Source organism: Bos grunniens, chromosome 9 (assembly GCF_055505025.1).
Source record: "Bos grunniens cultivar Pamir isolate PY7600 chromosome 9, Bosgru_T2T1.0, whole genome shotgun sequence".
NCBI classification, from domain to species: domain Eukaryota; kingdom Metazoa; phylum Chordata; class Mammalia; order Artiodactyla; family Bovidae; genus Bos; species Bos grunniens.
The window spans coordinates 83,944,763-83,970,773 of record NC_141173.1 but is presented as its reverse complement, the minus strand read 5'-3'; the positions used below and the strand labels follow the sequence as shown (position 1 = coordinate 83,970,773).

The following is a 26,011-nucleotide window of genomic DNA, read 5'->3' as shown; positions in this document are numbered from 1 at the left end:
GATGAGATGGTTGGATGGCATCACTGACTCAATGGACATGAGTTTGAGCAAGCTCCGGGAGTTGGTGATGGACAGGGAGGCCTGGCGTGCTGCATTCCATGGGGTTGCCAATAGTTGGACATGGCTGAGCAACTGAACTCACCTGAATAAATAAATATAATTTCTGGAAAAAAAAATACAGATTTTGGGTCAATCACAGACTTAACAGAATCTCCAAAAATGATGCTTGGGAATCCATATTTTTAACAGTTTTGTTGAGATATAATTCACATATCATACAATTCACTCCTTTAAGTTGTATAATTCAGGGGTTTTCAATATATTCACAAAGTTGTGTAACCACCAACACCCATTCTCAAATATTTTCACTACTCCAAAAAGAAACCTTGTACTCATTATTAATCAGTTCCCATTCCACCCCACACCCCTGTCCTCTGGCAAACACTATTGTACTCTCAGTCTCTATGGATTTGCCTGTTCTGGGTATTGCATGTACATGGGACCATACAGTATGCAGCCATGTGTAACCGACTTTCACTAAGCAAGATGTTTTCAAATGTTCCTGAATCCTGTAGCATGTCTCAGCTCATCTTGCTTTAATGACTGAATCATATTTCACTCTATGAATGTACGAAATTTTGTTTATTCATTGCTCAACCCTTATGGACATATGGGTTATTCTAAGTTTTGAATAATGCTGCTATAAACATTTGTGTACAATTTTGTGGGGACCGATGTTTTTACTTCTTTTGGGTATATACCCAGAAGTTAGCTGCTGAATCATATGGGAACTCCATTGTTTAACTTCTGAGGAACTTCCAAACTGTTTTCCAAAGTGACTGCAGCATTTTAAATTCCCACCAACAATGTTTCAGAGTTTCCGTTTCTCACTTGGTTGACAATGCTTGTTATTTTCTGTATTTTTTATTTTAGTCATCCCAGGGGTGTGAAGTGATGTTTCATTGTGGTTTTGATTTGCATTTCCCTAATGGCTGATGATGTTGAGTATCTTTTCCTATGCTTATTGACCACGTGTCAATCAGAAGATACATGTGTGTTGTATATTCTTGGAGAAATTTCTATTCACATCTTTTCACTCATTTTTCATTGGGCTATTTGTCTTTCAGATGTTTAATCACTGAGAGTTTTTTTTTTTTTTAACCGTCTCGGGTGACATTGATGTAGATATTTGGATGGAATAAAAACTATAGAATGGGCAGTGGGCATATTAAAGCATGAAATGCATGAATTGGTTTTGTATAGTGCTTCACTTTGTTGTAAACAAGTGGAGCAGTTTGGTTTAATGCTGATTTATTGGAATTATCTGTTAAATACATTTATCCTTTCTTGGCTAACCCTAATATTACCATATTCATCTTTCTGTGCACTACTGTTAGGTCTAAGTGCTCTTTGAGCTTCTTCCCTCAGATCACCTCTCATATTAAGTTACCTTCTTTCTTAGGAGGACCTCCTCCAATTCCATGATTATATAGCTCTAGCTCTAATCCCTCTTCTGGGTTTCAGGCTTATGTATTCCATTGTCTATGAGACTTTTTCATCTGGATGTCCTTCGAGTACTTTAAACTCAGGTTATTCAAACCTCAACTTATAATCAGCCTTTGCAAAGTTTATTTTTCTGTTGTCATGGTTTGAAGACACTATAGCTTAGTCACTCAAGTGTGTAGAACATTCATACTTCTTAGACTGGAATGCCTGCATCATGAGTCTCTAGGGCATTTCCTAGGCCAAGATTTTGATTTAATAATTCTGAGATTGTCCAGGGAGTAAGAATTTTACAAGTGCTTTTGACAAGCTGCTGACTTGGAAGACCACTGTAAGAGATTCTGCAGGTGAAATATTTCAAACTGCACCTGCATCCTGTTTTATGTTCATCTTCCTGCCTCTGCAGTCAGTTTGGTTCCTTGGCATTTCAGTGACTTCTACAGGTCTAACTCCACTGCATCCTTTCTCTATTTATTCTTTCTTCCACGCTGCTGTTTTCCTAAAGCACAGATTCGATAATGTCCCATGTGTGATTGAGTATTCTTTGACGATTTCTTATTTCCTATGAAATGAGTCTAAACTTCTAGTATGACCTTTCAGTTTCCTCAAAATCTGGCAATTATTTATTTAAAAAAATTTACTTTGCCTGTACTTTCCTGCTATTTCCTAAGAACAATCTAACTTTCAGTCCACCCAGAGGCTTATTTTCTCACAATATTTTATGCACCTCTTTATTAGTGCTGTATCCTTTTCTTGGATTTCTGTTAAAACTATAGCAGTCTCAGATCTGTAACAAACCATGCCACATTATTCCATTAGCTTTGGGGAAATAATATGAAAACCAGTTAGAGGTAATTTCTTTAAGGAAAAGGGAATGGCAAACCACTTCAGTATTCTTGCCTTGAGAATCCCAGGAACAGTATGAAAAGGCAAAAAGATGTGACACTGAAAGATGAACTCCTCAGATCGGTAGGTGCCCAATATGCTACTGAAGAGCAGAAAAATAGCTCCAGAAGGAATGAAGAGGCTGAGCCAAAGCAAAAACAACACCCAATTGTGGATGTGTCTGGTGGTGAAAGTAAAGTCTGATGCTGTAAAGAACAATATTGCATAGGAACTGGGAATTTTAGGTCCATGAATCAAGGTAAATTGTGAGTGGTCAAACAAGAGATGGCAAGAGATATAAATAGATTATTTAACCTCATTCAATAATTTATATTTATTATAAAATTATTAAGTACAACAAATGACTATATAATATAAAATTGTTAAATCTATCTAAAAAAACCTTCTGATTCATGCATAACACACATACATGCATATACATACTTCTTTGGATGAGGAACGTAGGGGATTATCATCTTACTCCCTAAGGGGTGTCTGTCATGTTCCACTGATGGCATTTCTAGGTGAGCTATGAAAATAGCATGGTTTAGTGAACTCATGTATCTTGGTCACCCTGCTTATTTAACGTATATGCAGAGTACATCATGTAAAATGCCAGGCTGGATAAATCACAAGCTGGAATCAAGATTGCCATGAAAAATAACAACCTCAAATATGCAGATGATACTATTTTAATGACAGAAAGTGAAGAGCCTCTTGAAGAGGGTGAAAAGGAGAGTGAAAAAACTGCCTTAAAAGTCAACATTCAAAAAACAAAGATCATGGCATCTAGTCCCATCACTTCATGGCAAATAGATGGGGAAAAAGTGGAAACAGTGGCAGATTTTATTTTCTTGGGCTCCAAAATCACTGCAGATGGTGACTGAAGCCATGAAATTAAAAGATGCTTGTTCCTTGAAGGAAAGTTATGGCAAACTTAGAAAGCATATTAGAAAGCAGAGATATCACTTTGTTGACAATGGTCTGTATAGTCAAAGCTGTAATTTTTCCAGTAGTCATGTAAGGATATGAGAGTTGGACCACAAAGAAGGCTGAGCACTGAAGAATCAATGCTTTTGAACTGAGGTGCTGGATAAGACTCTTGAGACTCCCTTGGATAGCAAGGAGATCAAACACATCAACCCTAAAGGAAATCAATCCTGAATATTCATTGGAAGATCTGATGCTGAAACTGAAGCTCCAACACTTTGGCCACCTGATGAGAAGAGCTGACTCATTGGAAAAGTCCCTGATGCTGGGAAAGATTGAGGGCAAAAAGAGAAGAGGACGACAGAGGATAAGATGGTTGGATGGCATCAGTTACTCAGTGGACATGAGTTTGAGTAAACTCCATGAGCTAGTGAAGGACAGGGAAGCCTGGCATGCTGCCGTCCATGGGGTCGAAAAGAGTTGGATGTGACTTAGCTGCTGAACAACATGTTCATCATATATGCAATTAGTGCATATGCTGGTTCTGTTGCCCCCACTCAACTTGTAGGTTTAACGTACGTGTAAGTAAGGCAGCAATGATGATTGATAATAGATATAATTTGCATTTATCTAGCTCTGGTAGCCCCACCCACATAGCTATAGTTTTGTGTATATGTAGATTAAGTAACCCTGCCATGTGATGAGAGAGTAACCCTGACATATCTGATGAGATATGGTATCCTTCCCTGAACACAGGTAGCTTCTATGAGTTTCACTTGATAAAATGCTGTATCCAGAACTAGGACTCAGAGTCATCACTCATACTTACAAACATTCTAAATACCTTTTCTTGGTCTACTTGTTTAATACATACTCATTTTTATTTCCCATTTATGAAACAAATATTTCAAGCCCTCTAGCCTTCTGTGAGGCAATGGCACCCCACTCCAGTACTTTTGCCTAGAAAATCCCATGGACGGAGGAGCCTGGTAGGCTGCAGTCCATGGGGTCACTAGAGTCGGACACGACTGAGCAACTTCTCTTTCACTTTTCACTTTCATGCATTGGAGAAGGAAATGGCAACCCACTCCAGTGTTCTTGCCTGGAGAATCCCAGGGATGGGAAGTCTGGTGGGCTGCCATCTATGGGTCGCACAGAGTCGGACATGACTGAAGCGACTTAGCAGCAGCAGCCTTCTGTGATAGATTTTCCTTTTATTTATTTAGCTGTGCTGGGTCTTAGTTGGGGCATGCAAACTCTTAGTTGTGGCATATTGGGTTCTCTGACCAGGGATCAAACCCAGGTCCCCTGCATTGGGAACTTCTTAGCCATGGGACCACCTGGGAAGTCCCTAACCTTTCTTTTTGATATTTGAGTAAAGTTGCTTGAATCCCCATCCCACATATTGAGGGATCTGACCTCTTTCCTCTGTGTAACCGAGAGCCACTTTTTCTCAGCATATTTGGAACAGTTGGGGGTATGGTAGTTGATTATTGTTTACCAATATCTACATCCTTTCCCTGTGGGAGATTGTTCTTTGCCCAATTGAAGATGTATACCTTTGTCATATGGCTTGCTTTAGTCAATGAAGTGTAAGAAGAAATGATGTATGTCATTTTCTGTTGCTTTGCCTTACTTTTTTCTCTCCGACAAGAGATTACTATTGATATTCCAAACAATGGTTCCTCTTTCTGAAGGTCCCAGCACAGAGATGACAACAACATGAAGGAGAGTCCTTACTTAGCCAATCTATAATGAGCCCTAGCACAGGAGAGAAGTAAACCTTTGCTTTTCTATGCCACTGAAAACTTGGAGTTGTCAGTTATCACAGTGTGTGTAAGTGTGTGTGTGTGTGTGTGTGTGTGTGCTGTCAGTTCAGTCATGTGTGACTGTTACAACGCTAAGGACTGTAGCCCACCAGGTTCCTCTATCCATAGGATTCTCCAGGCAAGAATACTGGAGTGTGTTGCCATGCCCTCCTCCTGGGGATCTTCCTGACCCAGGGATCAAACCTGAATCTCCTGTGGCTCCTGCATTGCAGACAGATTCTTTACCCGGGAGCCACCAGGGAAACCCCAAAAGGGTTCTACTTTAATCTATATTTCTGAAATCCTTTGGAAATGTTTGAGAAGACCACATAATCTCTGAGTCTCACTTTTCTCCTCTGTGAAGTGCAGGTTTTGGACAAGGGTGGAGATAGAGGCTCTTTTTAGAAGGAACTGCGTGGTATCAGCAGCAGCGGAATGAGTGCCAGCAACCCTGAGCCCTGGTGTTTGCTTTGCTGCTGGATAAATATAGGACTTTGTCAAGTCATGTAATCTGCTAGAACCTCAGACTCAGGAAAAGAGGTACTCACATGTTTGTTGTCTGTCCCACTGGTTTTTTTTTTTTTTTGAGAAATAATATATTTGAAAGTACTTTTAAAATTATTAAGCTCTATTGTTGTAGTTGAAAAGTGGTATGAAATTCTTGCATTCGAAGATTTTATTTCTATCTTAATTCCACTGGGTGGCAGTATTTCACTTGCACTCTACTATAATTTTACAGTTTGTATATAATCTCATAGAAAAGAATTTAATCACCATCTCATTTTCTCCCAATCTTATTTCCACCCTTCCCCATCCCATGCACTCCCTCCCAAAATAATTCTGAGAATCTGTTACCATTTGTTTAAAAGTGATTGACATAAATGTGAGGACAGTCACTAAAATTTAGCAATTTATCCAGAACTTTTGGAACCCTGGTTTGATCCCTGGGTTGAGAAGATCCCCTGGAGAAGGGAATGGCTACCCACTCCAGGATTCTCTCCTAGAAAATCTCATGGACAGAGGAGCCTGGCAAGCTACGGTCCATGGGGTTGAAAAGAGTTGGACACAACTGAAGGACAAACAGTTTGCTTCTTTTGGGAAGAAGCCTTAGATAGCTTAACTTAGCTCTGCTGCTGCTGCTGCTAGGTTGCTTCAGTCGTGTCTGACTCTGTGCAACCCCATAGACAGCAGCCCACCAGGTTCCCCTGTCCCTGGGATTCTCCAGGCAAGAATACTGGAGTGGGTTGCCATTTCCTTCTCCAATGCATGAAAGTGAAAAGTGAAAGGGAAGTTGCTCAGTCGTGCCCAACTCTTCGCGACCCCATGGACTGCAGCCTACCAGGCTCCTCTGTCCATGGGATTTTCCAGGCAAGAGTACTGGAGTGGGGTGCCATTGCCTTCTCCGTAACTTAGCTCAGATGTAGTTAAATTACTTTGATGTCGGTAATTAAAATCAGTTAAAAATCACCTACAAATATCTTGCTGTTGGCTTCTTTTGTGAGTGCTTTAACAATTATTTTTTTCAGTAAACTCATATAGACATTTTTGACTGGTAATACCACTGATGTTAGTTTTATCCTATGTATGCTAAGATAATAAAGTTGTTATGCTGAATCCTTTGATGTCTATGACATGTTTGTGAAACACAGTCAGGGTTCCGAATCAGTTTACCTTGTGTCAGAATTTCTTAGAAAATTAATTCTACAAGATCAGTTCAATAGGAAAAGTACAGTTGTAAAGCTTGATAAGTTATTCCTTGCTGACTTCTTTTGATATTAAGGCTTCCATATAAGGGATGGTTGGCTTCCCAGGTGGCTCAGTGATAAAAGAATCTGCCTGCCAATGCTGGAGTCACAGGTTCCATCCCTGGGTCGGGAGATGCCCTGGAGAAGGGCATGGCTACCCACTCCAGTATTCTCACCTGGGAAATTCCATAGACAGAAGAGCCCTGCGGGTTACAGTCTGTGGGGTTGCAAAGGAGTCAGATATGACTTAGCAACTAAACAACAACAAAAAAGTGATGGTCCAGGTGTACTTGAGTTCTCTTTCCATGTAGCATGAAAAAAAAATCAAGATTCTTTAGTAACATAGTGGGTTGCTAGTTTCCACTTGGAAGGAGCCATCAGTGCAATTTCTAAACTGCCATTATTACTGCATTCTATATAAAAGAAAGTAACTCCTTTGAAAAGCTGTTTAAAAGTTGCTTGTAAAATGGTGTAAATAGAGAAATCTCTATTTTTAAATGGCTGACATTTGATAGAAAATTTAAATTTTAATTGTTTTATGTCAAATAAATTTTTCCTTTTTTAAGGAGGAAAAAAGTAATGATAGAAGGATAGATGTTTACAAATGAATTGATTTGTTAAAATGAATGTCGTTTCTTTCTCTTATGGTCATAATTATGAATCATATATCCTCTCTTCTTATGTACAGAATAGTGATAAGCTATTTGCACTGTGTGCATGAACACACACAATTTTTTTTTTCTGGAAGATGATCCATAGCTTTTTATTGATTCTCAAAAGAATTTATGACTCCAAAAAGTTAAAAATAAACTCTGGCATTTCATCATCATTACATATTTTAAAGTAGGTTTAAAAATTTTTTTAGAATTTTTACTTCATAAAATATCAATTCTCATGTATACAAATGGAAAAATGTAGGAACAGTGTATCTTAGTTTTGTATATCAGTGACCAGTTTTGCAAACAGACCAGGAGTGGAAGAGACAGAAAGAAGAGTAAGAGTTAAGTGTTCCTACTGAGTTGTTATTTTAGCTCAGATGGTAAAGAATCTGCCTGAAATGTAGGAGACCCGGGTTCGATTCCTGGGTCAGGAAAATCCCCTAGAGAAGGAAATGGCAACCCACTCTGGTATTCTTGCCTGGAGAATTCCATTGTCAGAGGAACCTGGTGTGCTACAGTCCATGGAGTCACAAAGACTCAGACATGACTGAGAGACCAACACTTTCACAGATTAGAAAGTGACTGAGTGGCTAATAGATTAGTTAGGTGGATTCACTGAAGTTGTACAACTGACCTAAAGTACTCTGATTGATAAACCAGTAGGAACATGAGGGTAAGTGCAACTGGCGTTTCACAAGTCACTTTATTCTAGGTCCTTTCCTGCTAAATCTCTTTATTAGTAATTTAGGAAACGTGCTTGTCACACTTGCTGATAAGAGAAAACTGGGAAAGAGTTGCTATTTCATTTGAGAGAAGCATTATTCAAAATTTTAAGTCCCTCAAATAGGAATAAACCAACAAAAAACTAATAAAAGTCAAACCTTATATGTGCATTAATAAATTATTCTGTAAAAATAGAGACCTAGAGAACAATTCAAAGTGAAAAGATTTAGGAGTTTCAATTAGTTCTGATTTTAGGAAGAAGTTAGTATGGTTTGATAAGAGATTGGTCAGAATTTGTAAACCAGCTGAGGTGCTGGAAAGAAATCGTTGGTCTTATCTTTGGAACATGTAGATCTGAACAAAGCTGTTAAAAAAATTTGAGCTTATTTTTGAGGTATACCTGTTTTGCATATCAGTGACCAGTTTTGCAAACAGACCAGGAGTGGAAGAGAAAGAAAGAAGAGTAATAGTTAAGTGTTCCTACTGAGTTGTTATTGAACAGCAACTGTGGTAGGTACTGTGTTAAATCTTTAAATTAAATCACTTAATTGAATTTTCTCAGAACAACCCTATGAAGTAGATAGTACTACTCTCCCTTTTTCACAAATGAGAAAACAGAGGCACAGATTGCTTAAATGACTTATTACTGTTTGCAAGTAGTGAATAGTATAACTTGGAATGCAGTCTGAGTTTGAACGTAGAGTCCATACACTATCATACTGCTATGATATCCTCCCATCCAGGGGAATAGTAATATGGAGCCGAGAGAAGAGAGTTTCAACAGAGTACACACTACCATTACAAGCTGGAGGTTGGTAAAGAAAAGCGAAAAATGAATCTGAAACGATGACTTCATTTAATGTTGTTTTTTTTTCCCCTCAGTAAGCTGATGAGGGTAGATGACAAACTGTAGCCCCTGAAGAATGAATAGGGAAATGAGGATATTTATTGAGAACTGAGGCAGTTAGAAGGAAAATGAGGTTGTCAGAGGTGATGGTGGGGCAGAGACTAAAGGAAAACTAGAAGAGGAGGGATTTGGGGTGGTTTAAGAGTAGGAGATTCCCTGATAGCTCAGGGGTAAAGAACCTGCCTGCCAATGCAGGAGATGCAAGAGATACAGGTTGGAACCCTGGGTTGGGAAGATAACCTGGAGAAGGAAATGGCAACCTGCTCCAGTATTCTTGCCTGGAAAATTCCTTGGATGGAGGAGTCTGGTGGGCCACAGTCCATGGGGTCACAAAGAGTCAGACACGACTGAAAGCACACACTCATAAGGCCACTCATAGAAGGAGAGTCTGTGTTATAGTGAAGAGGTTATATTAGCACAAGACAAATACAGTCAAGAACCAGACAGCCTATATTCTCTATTTGTTTAAGGGTGGGTTGTGGGCAATTTTCAAGTGTTTAAAATATATTAAAATGCTTTTAGTTTTATTGTCAACTTATTTAAAAATATTTTACAAATAAAAATTTAATGCATTAGGTACTTTTGGATTAAATCAAGGAGAAACATGAGATACCAAAAGAAATTTGGTCTATCTTCTGAGATGATTTGCTGGAGAAAGATGATGTGTTCCAACCCATTATCATCACCCTCAGCAGCCTAATTAGCATTTGTTTTTCCCCATTTCCTCAGGATACCAGAAATCCTTATTTTCTCAGAATACCAGAAATCCTTATTTGTTTTGGTAGCAACGGGATCAGTCTTTATTGCTCTAATCAGTGTGGTACTCTTACTCATCCTGGTTAATAATCGGTCTAAGGATGTCCATGTTGCCTAGTTCTAGCTAAAGAGATGTAAGAGGTCTTTTGTAAAAGGCTCCCAGGAACGCTTTCAATTTTCTCATGAAAATGAACCAGGGGCTCTTCACTCTTTTTCATGACCAGTAGAGTGTCACCCTTTGAACAAGAGTTGACAGGCATGACAGCAAAGTCAATGTGTGAAGGATGGCAAAGCCGACATTTAGAAGGTACTTGGTATTTCACCAGTTCTGGCCTGCCTGGCTTTGCATCTTTTGTTACATGTGAGATCTATGTGTATTTATTGAAGTCACTGTTGGTTTTTCTGTTGCTTGCAGTCAGACATAAGATTTAGAGAAGCAAAAATCTTCATCAACTATTTTTCATACATGTGTAGTTTATGCTTTGGTAAATTTTAAGAAAATCTCTCTAATTTATTTTAACAGCTTATAATGTCTCATTAAAAAGGTTTTAATCTGGCTTATCAATTTCAGAAACAATTTAGTGTTTAAAAACATTGGGCCACTCTATCCTTTATTTCAACTAGCTGTTTATTCCTAATTTCTTTTCAGTAACTAGAGCAGTGCTTATGTGATGTTTACATTAGCTGTATCTCCATCATATAAAAAAATATTTTTGTCATGGAAGAAACTAAAGCATGAAGCCACAGAGATGGTTTTCACATCGGACCTTGATCAGTTCAAGGGAATGTCTCATTAAACCATTTAGTCCACTTTCTAGAAAGCATTGACTTACTTTGGAACTACTGAAATGCCTGTGCACTGCGTGAACTGGGTCAGAACGAAGTTAAATGTAAAACAATGCTCAGTGTTTTTCAGAGTTCCTGGGATGAAGATGATTATTTTGAGTTCTTTGCATCTAAACATGGGACATTTGAGATATGGTTACTAGGGAAGGTATTGCCTTCTGCCTCAGTTTGTTTGACTTAAAGTACATAAAGATAAGGGCTTCCCAGGTGGCGCCAGTGGTAAAGAACCCACCTGCCACTGCAGGAGACATAAGAGATGCAGGTCCCTTCCCTTGGTTGGGAAGATCCCCTGGAGGAGGGCATGGCAACTCACTCCAGTATTCTTGCCTGGAGAATCCTATGGACAGAGGAGCCTGACAGGCTACAGCCCATAGGGTCTCAAAGAGTCAGACATGACTGAAGTGACTTAGCACGCATGCACAAAAGATAGGTGACATGAGAGCTTTTGTCGTGGGCTTCAAGGTATGTCAAACAAAGTAGTGAAATTTGGTTGAAACCATTTGCTTCATATAGTGAGTCTAATATTAATGTAGATGCTTAATTTTTATAGTGTAACTTGGATTTGTGTTCAGACAATGAAATGCAATGAAATTTCTAGTCAAGTCTAAGAGTGCTATGGAGAGAAAAATTGACCTGACAATTTAACAATTACAAAAGTCTAGACACTACTATAAAAATTGTTTAAATGGCAGTAGGAAAATCAACATTAAAAATTATTAGAGCAATCAAATAAAAATATATTAAATACATGAATAAACATCACTGCATGTGACATAGAAAGTAACTGCAGTATATAGAAATATGTCCAATTATGCAGAGATGGAGCATTTTAATATTTGGATCTGCTTGTTTAATCCTTTGAGTCATGGCATAATTAGCTACCACAAGATCTGATCACTTCAAATCAGGTGGTCAAATCTTTTGGCTTCTCTCTAGATTAGCATCACATTGAATGAATTATTAATATTCAGTCTTGGTGCTTTGAGTCAAGCCTATTAAGAACAATCTAAGTTTCATATTTTCTCTAAAAATTATATAAAATGGAGAGCTTTGTTGTTGTAGTTAATTTTAAATGGAAGCATAATTGCCTAGTAATGCCATTTTGGGGATGTTTTTAAAGAGAATCTTCAATTTTTGTGATGCTTTCATTTTAAGATATGTGCATCCTTATGAATCATTAATTCATAGAAATCATCTGTAATAAAAAAGGAAGTCTGGCTTCCTAAATAATGGTTAGAAAACGTAATATTCTTTTTGGCTTTTCCAAGTCATGAAATCCGGTTGTTTTACACAGCTTGCTTTAGAATTTGGAAAGTATTATGGACCCTACAAGTCCCTATTTTGTTCTCACTCTACCCACTAAAATAGACATTTGTTCTTGTTAACTATCTCCTGCTTTAAATCATACTCATTGAAACATTGTTGTGGCTAGTTAAGTATCTAAAGCATCCAGTATTGTCATCTTTGTTATGTATCTAAAGCATCTGATATTGTCATCACAGTTTGTGATCCATCCTCTTTATCACAAAACATTTCTCACTAGATGTAGCTCACACGGATACTCCAAAATTCAGTCTTCTATATCCATGTGAAAAGTGAAAGTGAAAGTCTCTCAGTCATGTCTAACTCTTTGCGATCCCATGGACTATAGAGTCCTTGGAATTCTCCAGGCCAGAATACTGAGTGGGTAGCCTTTCCCTTCTCCAGGGGATCTTCCCAACCCAGGGACTGAACCCAGGTCTCCCCCATTGCAGGTGGATTCTTCACCAGCTGAGCCACCAGGGAAACCCATGTATACACCACAAATCTATCATAGTTTCCTTTCCTAGTGAGCCAACTGCTCTTTGGAATACATCCCAACATCGCATTCCAGTCATTCCATGAATCGCAGCACGCCAGGCCTCCCTGTCCATCACCAACTCCCGGAGTTTACCCAAACTCATGTCCATTGAGTTGGTGATGCCATCCAGCCATCTCATCCTCTGTTGTCCCCTTCTCCTCCTACCCGCAATCCCTCCCAGCATCAGAGTCTTTTCCAATGAGTCAACTCTTCACATGAGGTGGCCAAAGTATTGGAGTTTCAGCTTCAACATCAGTCCTTCCAAAGAACACCCAGGACTGATCTCCTTCAGAATGGACTGGTTGGATCTCCTTGCAGTTCAGGGGACTCTCAAGAGTCTTCTCCAACACCACAGTTCAAAAGCATCAATTCTTAGGCACTCAGCCTTCTTCACAGTCCAACTCTCACATCCATACATGACCACTGGAAAAACCATAGCCTTGACTAGACGGACCTTTGTTGGCAAAGTAATGTCTCTGCTTTTCAATATGCTATCTAGGTTGGTCATAACTTTCCTTCCAAGGAGTAAGCGTCTTTTAATTTCATGACTGCAGTCACCATCTGCAGTGATTTTGGAGCCCCCCAAAATAAAGTCTGACATTGTTTCCACTGTTTCCCCATCTATTTCCCATGAAGTGATGGGACCAGATGCCATGATCTTCGTTTTCTGAATGTTGAGCTTTAAGCCAACTTTTTCACTGTTCTCTTTACTTTCATCAAGAGGCTTTTTAGTTCCTCTTCACTTTCTGCCATAAGGGTGGTGTCATTTGCATATCTGAAGTTATTGATATTTCTCCTGGCAATCTTAATTCCAGCTTGTGCTTCTTCCAGCCCAGCGTTTCTCATGATGTACTCTGCATAGAAGTTAAATAAGCAGGGTGACAATATACAGCCTTGAGGTACTCCTTTTCCTATTTGGAACCAGTCTGTTGTTCCATGTCCACTTCTAACTGTTGCTTCCTGACCTGCATATAGGTTTCTCAAGAGGCTGGTCAGGAGGTCTGGTATGCCCATCTCTTTCAGAATTTTCCACAGTTTATTGTGATCCACACAGTGTCTTAGGTAGTTTTAAAATTATTTTCATCATTTAGTTTAGTTTTGTTTCATTCACAAATTGCTTTGTGTAACTGTTGTCTAATCAACAATAATTTATTCATTGTAAGAATCGTGTTGTAAATTTCATTTGTCTACTTCATTTTACCCCAGGACTGGATATACAACAATCTCTTGATAATCCTTGGATAGTCCATTAACTGAATTAAATTCTAGAATATTTCATATATGTGAGTGCATTCATTTGCTTGAGCTGCTATAACAATATACCATTGACTGGGTAGATTACATGATAGAAATTTATTTTCTCACAGTTCTGAAAGTTAGAAGTCCCAGATCAGAGGGCCAGCAGATTTGGTTTCTCACAGTTCTGAAAGTTAGAAGTCCCAGATCAGAGGGCCAGCAGATTTGGTTTCTGGAGAGGACTTTTCTCCTGTTTTGTAGATGGCTGCCTTCTTGGTGTGTCCTCACATAGCCTGTCCTCAATGCCTGCATGGAGAGAGAGATTCTGGTTTCTCTTTCCCTTCTTAGAAGGGCACCAGTCCTTTTGGTTTAGGACTCCACCCTTATGTTCTCATTTAACCTGAATTCCCTAACAGCTGTATAGCCAGAGAAATTCACTTTGGGGGTTAGAGTTTCAACATATAAATTTTGGGGGTACCTAATTTTGTTTGCAACGAAGAGATATTAAATTATTAGCAAATCTTTTAGGAAAAGAACTACTGAATTTTTTAATGCCCATAATCATTTTTTAAATTATATTTCTTCAACTTAGCTTGATCTAAACCTCAATTTAATCATGGAAAATTTCCCTCCTAATATTCTGCTCTGCATGGTTTGGCAGGTGTTAATTAAGTTTTTCTTTAAATTCTTAGCTGGAACTGATCAAGGCTCTTTGGGGAGTTTTACCTAAAAGATCCCCTCTGGAGGCCTGGCAGAGAGTGAATCCAAGGCTAAGCTTTATTAATCACTCCTGCTGTTCCCGTTTTCTGCACACCTTAAGCTCAGCTTTGAGAGGACCAACGCATTACACCTGCCTAATAAACAACTGTCTAAGGATTTTTGTTGATTGTCTCATAGACTTTGAAGCATAAGTGAATGGTCTTAAGTCTGATTATTAACGAGAACAAATGAAGCCAGACCTATTACGTACAAAGGTAGGAGCCCCCTGACTTGTGGTTCTGTCCAGTAACCATCTTAAGCTGAGTAGCTTATTTTGAAGGATTAGACAAATTTACCTGTACAGATTTACAGAAAGGATGATGCTTAGATATCGCATTTCAACTTACCATTGCCATAAAAATATCAATCACCAATAATAATCAGTTGTTTTTAACTTGAAAGACAGTCACACACACATACACACATTTGCATGCATGTGTGTGTGCACACACACACACGCACATACAGAGGAGTCAGATGTTTGATTCATTATCATAATCATCCTGTCACATTTAGTGTTTTCCTTTCTGGTCCTCCAAATTCTAGCCTCCTTAACAATAATATTCTCATGTCTAATGTAGAAAAGCCTTATTATCTCTAAATCTAGTTCCTATTTTCATCATTGTGAAGTGTCTTTGTAGTCATTACTATAATTTTAAATCAAAACTTTTGGAGCTCTTTCCTGAATTTGTGGAATTGTTTGGTATTGGATTTTTCCTTGGAGTTATTTTAGCTTTAACTCATGGCAAAGGACTCGAGTATATAAACCTCCTATTATTTTAATGCAATATTGTTATACAGGAAGTGAACTTTCATCTACATACCTACCTGAATTGGTATAGAACTTTCTTCCTGCCCGTAGATAGTCTTTGATTTCCTAACTTTCATTAGCCAGATATCATTTTTTTTGCCATTAGCATGAAGTGTTGTCTACTTGACACTTTGCATTTAAGATTTTTGCATAATCAAATGAGATAAAAATCCTGTAAATAATAATATTCTTTCATAATTTTGTATTATTTATTTTCCTATTAACTTTTCTTGTTTTCTCTCTTAAAATTTTATTTTGTGGTGTGTACACAGATTCTGAAAGAGACTGTATAACTCCTTATGTTAGATATTAACTGTGGTCTTCCTCCTTATGATACATGTATGTATCCCTGTTCCTATAGATTGGGGAGGATGGAATGCTCTCTAAGATAACTGTGGAGAAGGGAAGATTTAAATCCGCTGGGTCTTCCTTACTTCTGCTTCCCTGCTTCTGCTCTGCTTAGCAGATATAGCTTCTTGTTGCCCTGCTTTATATTGCCCTGTTATACATCAAGTCAACATTGGCAAGAAATTAAGTTTTAAAATGAATTTTCATTAATGAACTATCCTCTTTCTCTCTCCATGCAAGAAATTTGTGTGTAAATGTAGTAGGTTATATTGAAGGTTGGGGTGGGGGGGCGTTGATGAGTAGAGAGGAATATTATAGAAGGACAAACAAGTTCAAATTAGGTATTAAAACACTTGCCTTTACCTGCTCTCTGGTGGTCTCACGACCAGTGTGTTTTGTATCAACTTCACTTTACGTAGTCTGCTGGCTGCATCTTCCCACCTCTCTTCTCTTTCTCCATCTCCCCTTTCCTTCTCTTTCTCAATCTTCACATTTTCTTTTCCTATCCTTTCCTTCTTTGATTGCCCCCATATCTTGTCTTCTGTGATGCAATTTAGCTGTTTCCCACCACTACTCCTAAACTCAACTATTTTCAACCATTGCCTGCTGCAATTTATCAAAGTGCTCAATTGGAACAAGATCCACTCTCTCAAAGAGGCAGTTGGTTGAACAAAAATATGTTTTTGCATTTTATTTTGTTTTGCTTTTGCCATTGGAATAGAATATCAAAATGCCAGAGCTGGTAATGATTACACCATGTTTGTACAACTTTATGCACCAATAAGTTCTGGAGTAGTAAGTAACAGATGGGCATGAGAGCGATCTGATTTGGGTGAATTACTAGCTAAAATTAGAGATTAATGTGTTAGGTTCAAATTGATGTTCATGTGCTAGAAATAAAAACTGCAAGGTAATTAAACTCTGAAGAGGATAGATTCAAATAAAACAACATATGCAAAATAATTAGAATTTTAAGTAGACTGCTATTGAATAAATTTTGCTTGTCCCATATTTCAAACGTTCTGACTAAAAAATAAAGTCATTTTAACTTGAACTTTCAAACTTACAGAACTATTTAAAATAATGTGTTAGTCCAGAGTTTTAGATTTTTTGAGGTTTTTTACTTCCCTGGCTTTAACTGGAATGCCAGAAAGCTGTCTTCTTACTCCTTCACATTCGTCGCTTTATTTTAATTTTCGTGATTTGCCTCAATGAACAAATAACATTATGGCCAAGTCCGCACTAAGGAAATAGGCATTTATTGTTAATTAAATGAATCCTTTTCTACTTTTCTGCCAATAACACAGGTTAGTTTATCTTGCCTTAGTGAGTTGTTTGTATGTTTATTTAAAATTAATGCTAATAAGTGACTGACAGTGGGCGGCTCCAATGGAACAGAGAATTCACTCCTGCAGGCTCCCTCCCCATCCTACCCCAACCTTCAAAGAAGCCACAAAGTTACCTTTTAACCTGACAGCATAGCCAACTGACACCTTCACGAGGTAGAAGAGACCTGGAAAAGTTAACTAAACCTCTAGGCATAAATGATCACAGTGCTAGTGAACAATGCGTTTATTAGGATGAGATGATTGGACGGCATCACCAGTGCAATGGACATGAACTTGGGCCAACTCCAGATGTTGAAAGACAAGGAGGCCCGGTGTGCTGCAGTACATGGTTCTCAAAGAGTCTGACACAACTGGGTGACTGAACAGCTACACACTGTACTCTTAGGCCAGTCCTATGGAACAAAAAGTGGATTGGAAACCTAAAAATTCTCTAGTCTATTTGGAAAAAACAGGCAAACCAAGATTTATTTATTTTTGAATGAAACTTTTTTTTGAAGTAATTTTATTTTATTCACATGCAGTTATAAGAAATAATACAAAAAGATTCAGAGTAACTTTTGCCTTCTCTCGTTGGTAACATATTCACCACCAGGATCTTCCGTGTCCTCTTTACAGCCTCACCTGATTTCTACCTTCTCTAACCCTCCGACCCCTGGCAACCACTAAACTGTTCTCCATCTCTATACATTTTTTTTCAAGAATGTTATAAAAGTGGTATTATATAATATGTGGGATTGGCATTTTTTTTCACTCAGCATAATTTTTTGAGATTTACCCAGGTTATTGCATTATCAACAGGTCATTCCTTTTTTTTTTGGCTGAATCATGGTATGGACATACCAGAATTTGTTATTCACTCATTGAAACAAACACATTTTCATTGCTTTTTGTGTGTTTTGGTTTTGGTTTTGTGGATTCCACATGTAAGTGAGATCATATAGTATTTGTCTTTCTCTGTCTTATTTCACTTTGCATAATCCTTTCCATCAATCCAGGTTGGATTGATACTTTGACCACCATATAATTTCCCTCGTTATCTCTAGTGCTTTTCTTTGTTTTCAGGTTCTAGTTTATATGATAATAATGTAACCACTTCTACTTTCTTTTAATTAATGCTTGCATGGTGTATCTTTTTCTATACTTTTACTTTTCACTTGCCTGTTTAATCTGAAGTGAGTTTTTCCTAGACAGCAAATAGCTGGTTCACTAAAAAAAAAAAAAAATCTACTCTGAAAATCTCTGTATTTTAATGTGTATTTAGACAGTTTATGTTTAATGAGATTATTGGTATATTAGGACTTAAGTTTGCTATTTTTTTTTCATTTGTTTATGGTAATTTTCTGTTTTTTTTTTTTTTCTGCTTCCTTTCTCTGCCTTCTTATGGAAATATGGTTCATACTTAAACATTTTTTTGAATTCCATTTTGATTCACCTACATTGTACAAACATAACTTGTCATAGATGACTGGTTTCATTATTTTGCCATATTAAATGAATTGGAGGAATCTTATTTCTTTGCCCTTCTCCATATAACTGCCTTAAATATCTCCAGCATACATGTAGGACATCAGAGAGCACTGTAATATTTGTTAGAAACTCAAGAGAAGAAAGAAAATCTACTGTATTTACCCATTTGCTTATCATGTTCTTCCTTTCTGATGTTAAACAACTTCCTTTCTATTTATAGAGATCTTCTGTTTAGGCCCCCCCCTCCCCCCGCCACCTTTTTTTTTTTTTGAGAAAACTACTGACATCAGTTCAGTTCAGTCACTCAGTCGTGTCCGGCTCTTTGCGACCCCATGAATTGCAGCATGCCAGGCCTCCCTGTCCATCACCAACTCCCGGAGTTCACTCAGACTCAACGTCCATCGAGTCGGTGATGCCATCCAGCCATCTCATCCTCTGTCATATCCTTCTCCTCCTGCCCCCAATCCCTCCCAGCATCAGAGTCTTTTCCAATGAGTCAATTCTTTGCATGAAGTGGCCAAAGTACTGGAGTTTGAGCTTTAGCATCAGTCCTTCCAAAGAAATCCCAGGGCTGATCTCCTTCAGAATGGACTGGTTGGATCTCCTTGCAGTCCAAGGGACTCTCAAGAGTCTTCTCCAGCACCACAGTTCAAAAGCAACAATTCTTCGGCACTCAGCTTTCTTCACAGTCAACTCTCACATCCAAACATGACTACTGGGAAAACCATAGCCTTGACTAGACAGAGTTGGCAAAGTAATGTCTCTGCTTTTGAATATACTGTCTAGGTTGGTCATAACTTTCCTTCCAAGGAGTAAGTGTCTTTTAATTTCATGGCTGCAATCACCATCTGTAGTGATTTTGGAGCCCCAAAATTCAAAGTCTGACACTGTTTCCACTGTTTCCCCATGTATTTCCCATGAAGTGATGGGGGACCAGATGCCATGATCTTCGTTTTCTGAATGTTGAGCTTTAAGCCAACCTTTTCACTCTCTTCTTTCACTTTGATCAAGAGGCTTTTTAGTTCCTCTTCACTTTCTGCCATAAGGGTGGTGTCATCTGCATATCTGAGGTTATTGATATTTCTCCCAGCAATCTTGATTCCAGCTTGTGCTTCTTCCAGCTCAGCGTTTCTCATGATGTACTCTGCATAGAAGTTAAATAAGTAGGGTGACAATATACAGCCTTGACGTACTCCTTTTCCTATTTGGAACCAGACTGTTCCATGTCCAGTTCTAACTGTTGCTTCCTGACCTGCATATAGGCTTCTCAAGAGGCAGATCAGGTGGTCTGGTATTCCCATCTCTTTCAGAATTTTCCACAGTTTATTGTGGTCCACACAGTCAAAGGCTTTGTCATAGTCAATAAAGCAGAAATAGATGCTTTTCTGGAACTCTCTTGCTTTTTCCATGACCCAGTGGGTGTTGGCAATTTGATCTCTAGTTCCTCTGCCTTTTCTAAAACCAGCTTGAATATCTCGAAGTTCGCGGTTCACGTATTGCTGAAGCCTGGCTTGGAGAATTTTGAGCATTACTTTCCTAGTGTGTGAGATGAGCAATTGTGAGGTAGTCTGAGCATTCTTTGGCATTGCCTTTCTTTGGGATTGGGATGAAAACTGACCTTTTCCAGTCCTGTGGCCACTGCTGAGTTTTCCAAATTTGCTGGCATATTGAGTGCAGCACTTTGACAGCATCATCTTTCAGGATTTGAAATAGCTCAACTGGAATTCCATCACCTCCACTAGCTTTGTTTGTAGTGATGCTTCCTAAGACCCACTTGACTTCACATTCCAGGATGTCTGGCCCTAGGTGAGTGATCACACCATCGTGATTATCTGGGTCGTGAAGATCTTTTTTGTACAGTTCTTCTGTGTATTCTTGCCACCTCATCTTAATATCTTCTGCTTCTGTTAGGTCCATACCATTTCTGTCCTTTATTGAGCCCATCTTTGCATGAAATATTCCATTGGTATCTCTAATTTTCTTGAAGAGTTCTCTAGTCTTTCCTATTCTGTTGTTTTCCTCTATTTCTTTGCATTGATCACTGAGGAAGGCTTTCTTATCTCTTCTTGCTATTCTTTGAAACTCTGAATTCAGATGCTTATGTCTTTCCTTTTCTCCTTTGCTTTTCACTTCTCTTCTTTTCACAGCTATTTGTAAGGCCTCCCCAGACAGCCATTTTGCTTTTTTGCATTTCTTTTCCATGAGAATGGTCTTGATCCCTGTCTCCTGTACAATGTCAAGAACCTCATTCCATAGTTCATCAGGCACTCTATCTATCAGATCTAGGCCTTTAAATCTATTTCTCACTTCCACTGTATAATCATAAGGGATTTGATTTATGTCATACCTGAATGGTCTAGTGGTTTTCCCTACTTTCTTCAGTTTAAGTCTGAATTTGGCTATAAGGAGTTCATGATCTGAGCCACAGTCAGCTCCCCGTCTTGTTTTTGCTGACTGTATAAAGCTTCTCCATCTTTGGCTGCAAAGAATGTAATCAATCTGATTTTGGTGTTGCCCATCTGGTGATGTCCACGTGTAGAGTCTTCTCTTGTGTTGTTGGAAGAGGGTGTTTGCTCTAACCAGTGCATTCTCTTGGCAAAACTCTATTAGTCTTTGCCCTGCTTCATTCTGTATTCCAAGGCCAAATTTACCTGTTACTCCAGGTGTTTCTTGACTTCCTACTTTTGCATTCCAGTCCCCTATAATGAAAAGGACATCTTTTTTGGGTGTTAGTTTTAAAAGGTCTCGTAGGTCTTCATAGAACTGTTCAACTTCAGCTTCTTCAGCGTTATTGGTTGAGCATAGACTTGGATTACTGTGACATTGAATGGTTTGCCTTGGAAATGAACAGAGATCATTCTGTCGTTTTTGAGATTGCATCCAAGTACTGCATTTCCTACTCTTTTGTTGACCATAATGGCTACTCCATTTCTTCTAAGGGATTCCTGCCTGCAGTAGTAGATATAATGGTCATCTGAGTTAAAGTCACCCACTACTGACATAAGAATGATTATTTTCCCAAATTGTTATTTTTCTCTGGCTACTTTCAAGACTTTTTCTTTGTGTTTAGTTTTCAAAAATTTAATTATGATATGTTGTGGCATGGATTTCTTTTTGTTTATTCTCTTTGGAGTTTGTGCAAGTTCTTGAACCTGTATGTTTATTGGCAAATTTGGAAAATATTTAGACATATTTAGATATCATTTTTCTCAAATATTTTCCCGCTTCAAATATTTTCATTTCTTCTTCAGATGCCATTTACAGGAATGTTACATCTTTTGTTATAGTCCTACAAGTCCCTAAGGCTCTATTTTTTTTTTCCATCTGTGTTCTCTCTGTTGAATAATTTCTGTTCCATCTTATAGCTTGCTATTTCTTTTCTTTCTGACCTCCATTCTGCCCTTGAGCCCATCCTCTGAGGTTACTATTTCAACTGCTATATTTTTCAGTTCTAGAATTGCCATTTAGTTCCTATTTACATCTTCTATTTCCTTGATAAGACTTTGTGATTTTTCATTTCAAGTGTGTTCAATGGATTGTTGAAGCTTAAAGTCTTTGTCAGATAGTTCTAACGTGTCTGTCATCTTGAGTTTAACATCTTTTGAGCATTTTGTCCCATTCAGTTTGAGATCTTTGTGAGTCTTCATATAGTGAGTGACTTTCTATTGAAGCTGGGGCATTCTGAGTATTTTATAATGAGACTCTGCATCTGATCCACCTTCTAGTTCTGTGACATTGCTTCAGTAGGAGGGTGGAGGTACCACCTCATCACCCAGGTTCCCCATCCAGTTTGCATTGACAGCTGAAGGGATCAGACTCCTTGTTACTACTGAATGGGGTGGGAGCTCCCACTCTCCACTACACCTTCACTGATATGATGCTTCTCTGACTGAGAGAGATAGATGTGTCTTGTTACTTCTCTTAAAAGATATATTTGTAAAAATGAGTAATTAAAAACCCCAATTCTAGGAATGAAGAACTCTTAGGAAGTTCATGTTACATACATAATTTTTCTTGAACAGTGTAATTTATGTATATTTGAGTTCCTCAATAATTATATTTATTTAAGTTATAACATGTAAATTGTTGTCTTGTACTGATCAGCAGGAGCCATAGATATTATTCTTTCATTGCTAAAAAGTAATGCCTTCTTTTTATAGCAAATCCAATGGATTAAAAATAGTTTAGAGTAAAATAGTCCTTCCTTCCCAGTTACATTCTCCAGATATAACTACTGTTGCTAGTTAGACAGGCATCCATCCTGTCTTTAGTCTATGGTGTCAATTATACTCCCCCACCTCACTTACTCACTCCTAGTTTTCCTCTACAGCTTCTCTTTCTATTCCTCCTTTCTAATCTTATCCTTCTCTATCCAGCTGTAAAATGTTGAGATGCTTTCAAAATTGGTTCTAGAAGTCTTTTCTCCTCAATCACCATTGTTTTTCTTTGTAAGTCATCTATATCGTTGTCTCAGTTACCATTTATACTTAGATGACTTATGAACTTATTTTTCTACTTCAGATCTCGGGTCTGAGTGTCAAATCAATAACTCCAGCTCTCTACTTGACAGCTCCTTTTGTATCTAAATAGCACTCCAAGTCCCAAATGTGAAAACCAGACTGACCGTCTTTTCTTCCAACTCTGCCAGTTTTTACATCTCAGTGAATGGTATCACTATATATTGAGTTGTATTTGCCAGAAGCCTAGGAATCATTTCTGATTCTCTTTTTATCTTCACGTCCCATATCCAATTAATCATTAAATCCTGTGGCTTTTCCCTCCTGAATTGTCCCATTCCTTTCTATTTCTATCTTCAGGCTTTTATCACCTCTTACGTGGGCTAACGCAGAAGTTTCCTAAGTGGACTTTCTGCTTCTAATCTCATTGTGTTTGAGTTAATTTTTTACTCTGTAACCAGAGAGATATTTTCACAATAAAAATTTGGTCATGTCAACTGCCTGATTAAAATAATTCATTTTTTTAAAATTGCTTTTATGGGAAATACCTAAATCCTTAACAAGATTTAGTACAATGCCTGTCATATAGTCAACATTCAATAAGTATTTTTGGGAGAATGAATAGCTGAAGTGAGATAGTTTGTAGTATTTGCTATTAAAATAGTATTGTTACACACATGTATGTATCCATGTATCTTTCTTTACTTTTGTTATATTTCTGTTGGATATGTCTCTAGAATTAAGATTGCTAGCATAGTTTGGTTTTCTCTATTAAATATCAAGGTTAATAAGGCAATTGGTGTAGTACCTTGTAGCCATCAAGAGAAAAAGAAGAATCTAAGCTAGGAAGATCAATGATGATTTATTTTTTAAAGGGGCCATCCTGTACCCTCTATCTGGTAAGGGGAATTATGTTCGAAAGAACTGCCCAATGACTTAAGCATTTTAAAAAATAGATTATATGCTAAATAACCTTAGATAAAATATTTTGGAAGACAGAGCAAGGAATGAATGAATCGAATTTTCATATTCATAATAATTGTGACTTATTCCTATTTTATTTTGATTGTATGTTTTTCTTGGGCTTCTCTGGTGGCTCAGATGGTAAAGAATACACCTGCAATACAGGAGACCTGGGTTCAATCTGTGGGTCGGAGATCCCCTGGAGAAGGGAATGGCAAACCACTCCAGTATTCTTGCCTGGAGAATTCCGTGGACAGAGGAGGCTGGTGGGCTATAGTCCATGGGGTTGCACAAAAGTGGACATGAGTGAGTGACTAACACTTTATATGTTTTTCTTATTAATGGCAATATATGAAAATTAGGTAGTTTAAGGAAAGGATTGATTTGAAATGTGGTGGTCACATAAGAAGAGATTATAAAAATAATGTAGAAATAACAATTTTCATAGAAATTGAGGGTCTGTTTACTAGTGTAGTGGATACCGGGCAGAATTGTGATATAGGCAAATAATGTTATCAGAGGCATGTTGTCCTGTCTCTGCCTCTTTTGCTGCACTCCCTGGAGGGCAGAGGGTCTGTCTTGGTGCTTTTGTAGAGTAAGCAGTAGAAAACAGCCTGAAGCTATCAAGTGCCTAAAAGGTGGGGGATTAGGGGTACCAGGTTACTGATCACTCTGTACTTTGTTCTATGATCTTGGGCAAGCTGGTTAATCTCTGTGATGCTTAGTTTTCCCATCTGAACATAATACTAACTACTGATTTACATGCAAACTGGATTGGATATGGTCCTTTATTTTATTATTTATAATATATTTATTTTTTTAAAAAATTAATCTGTTGTTTGAGCTGATACTGAAACACTTTGTTACTGATTTTAGTCATAAATGTAGAGGGAGTCATAAATTCCAGGGAGATAAAAATATGCAGCATAGGGACATAAATGGCCTTAAGAGCCCTTATCATCAGCTTGAAAAATGAAAAGTAAAAGTGTCAGTCACTCAGTCGTGTCCGACTCTTTGTGACCCCATGGACTGTGGCCCACCAGGCTCCTCTGTCCATGGAATTCTCCAGGCAAGAATACTGGAGTGGTTTTCCATTTCCTTCTCCAGGGGATTTTCATGGTCCAGGGATTGAACCCAGGTCTCCTGCATTGCAGGCAGATTCTTTACCATCTGAGCCATCTGGGAAGCCCCTTTCAGCAGCTTATCAGGCTGCAGAGTGACTCGTAGTTGGCTCTTAAGGCTCTGAGCGGTCCCATGAAATTCTGAGTTAATAGGCTTTTGTAAATATCCATGTATCCATTGAGAGCATAGTACTCTGAAGTTAACAAGTAATTCTTTACATATTTTTACTGTGTTCCCTCTTCAGTTCAGTCGCTCAGTGGTGTCTGACTCTTTGCGACCCCATGGACTGCAGCATGCCTAACTTCCCTGTCCATCACCAACTTAGTCTATTTTTGTTTATACTGAGATGTGTAGATTATGCAGCTTTGTATTTATTTTTGTCTTGCTATTAATTTTGCATCAGCAACTCTATGACTGTTGAAGCAAAACATTGATGTAATGGCTTTGTTTGTCATTTCTTGTTCTAGGCAACGGGCCTCACCACGACCGTTGCTGTACTTACAGTGAAAACAACTTGGTGGATGGTGTTTATTGTCTCCCAATAGGACACTGGATCGAGGCCACTGGGCACACCAATGAGATGAAGCACACGACGGACTTCTATTTTAATATTGCAGGCCACCAAGCCATGCATTATTCAAGGTAAAAATAGTGCCATGTTTATAAGCATAGAAGTAGGACAAGGGTAGCACTAGGACAATGGAAGTGGTCACTGTTGAGAACTGCAGCCTCTCCCTCTGGAGGGTTATATAGGCCTGTGGTACTTTGAGGAGGTAAATTACAGTGAATTACTGTAAGAGCTCTTCTGGTTCTAGACATGAAGAATGCTTTTTATAGAATTTTTTTTTACTAAATACATACTCTGGCATCAACATATTTTGACCAGACACTAGTTAA

At 38.2% G+C, this 26,011-nt stretch overlaps 1 protein-coding gene across 5 annotated transcripts in view; it reads left to right on the top strand.

Moving 5' to 3' along the window:
* Nucleotides 1–26,011, top strand: part of EPM2A (EPM2A glucan phosphatase, laforin) — a 126,312-nt gene that overhangs the window by 24,243 nt on the left and 76,058 nt on the right. For 4 of the 5 annotated variants that reach the window (XM_086316608.1, XM_086316607.1, XM_086316606.1 and 1 more), the window contains exon 2: nucleotides 25,582–25,756. In XM_086316608.1, coding sequence (XP_086172734.1) covers nucleotides 25,582–25,756 — 175 coding nt within the window. Of the gene's footprint in view, nucleotides 1–5,495; nucleotides 5,667–25,581; nucleotides 25,757–26,011 lie in introns of those variants that run through there. The other variant, XM_086316610.1, reaches the window with a different exon arrangement.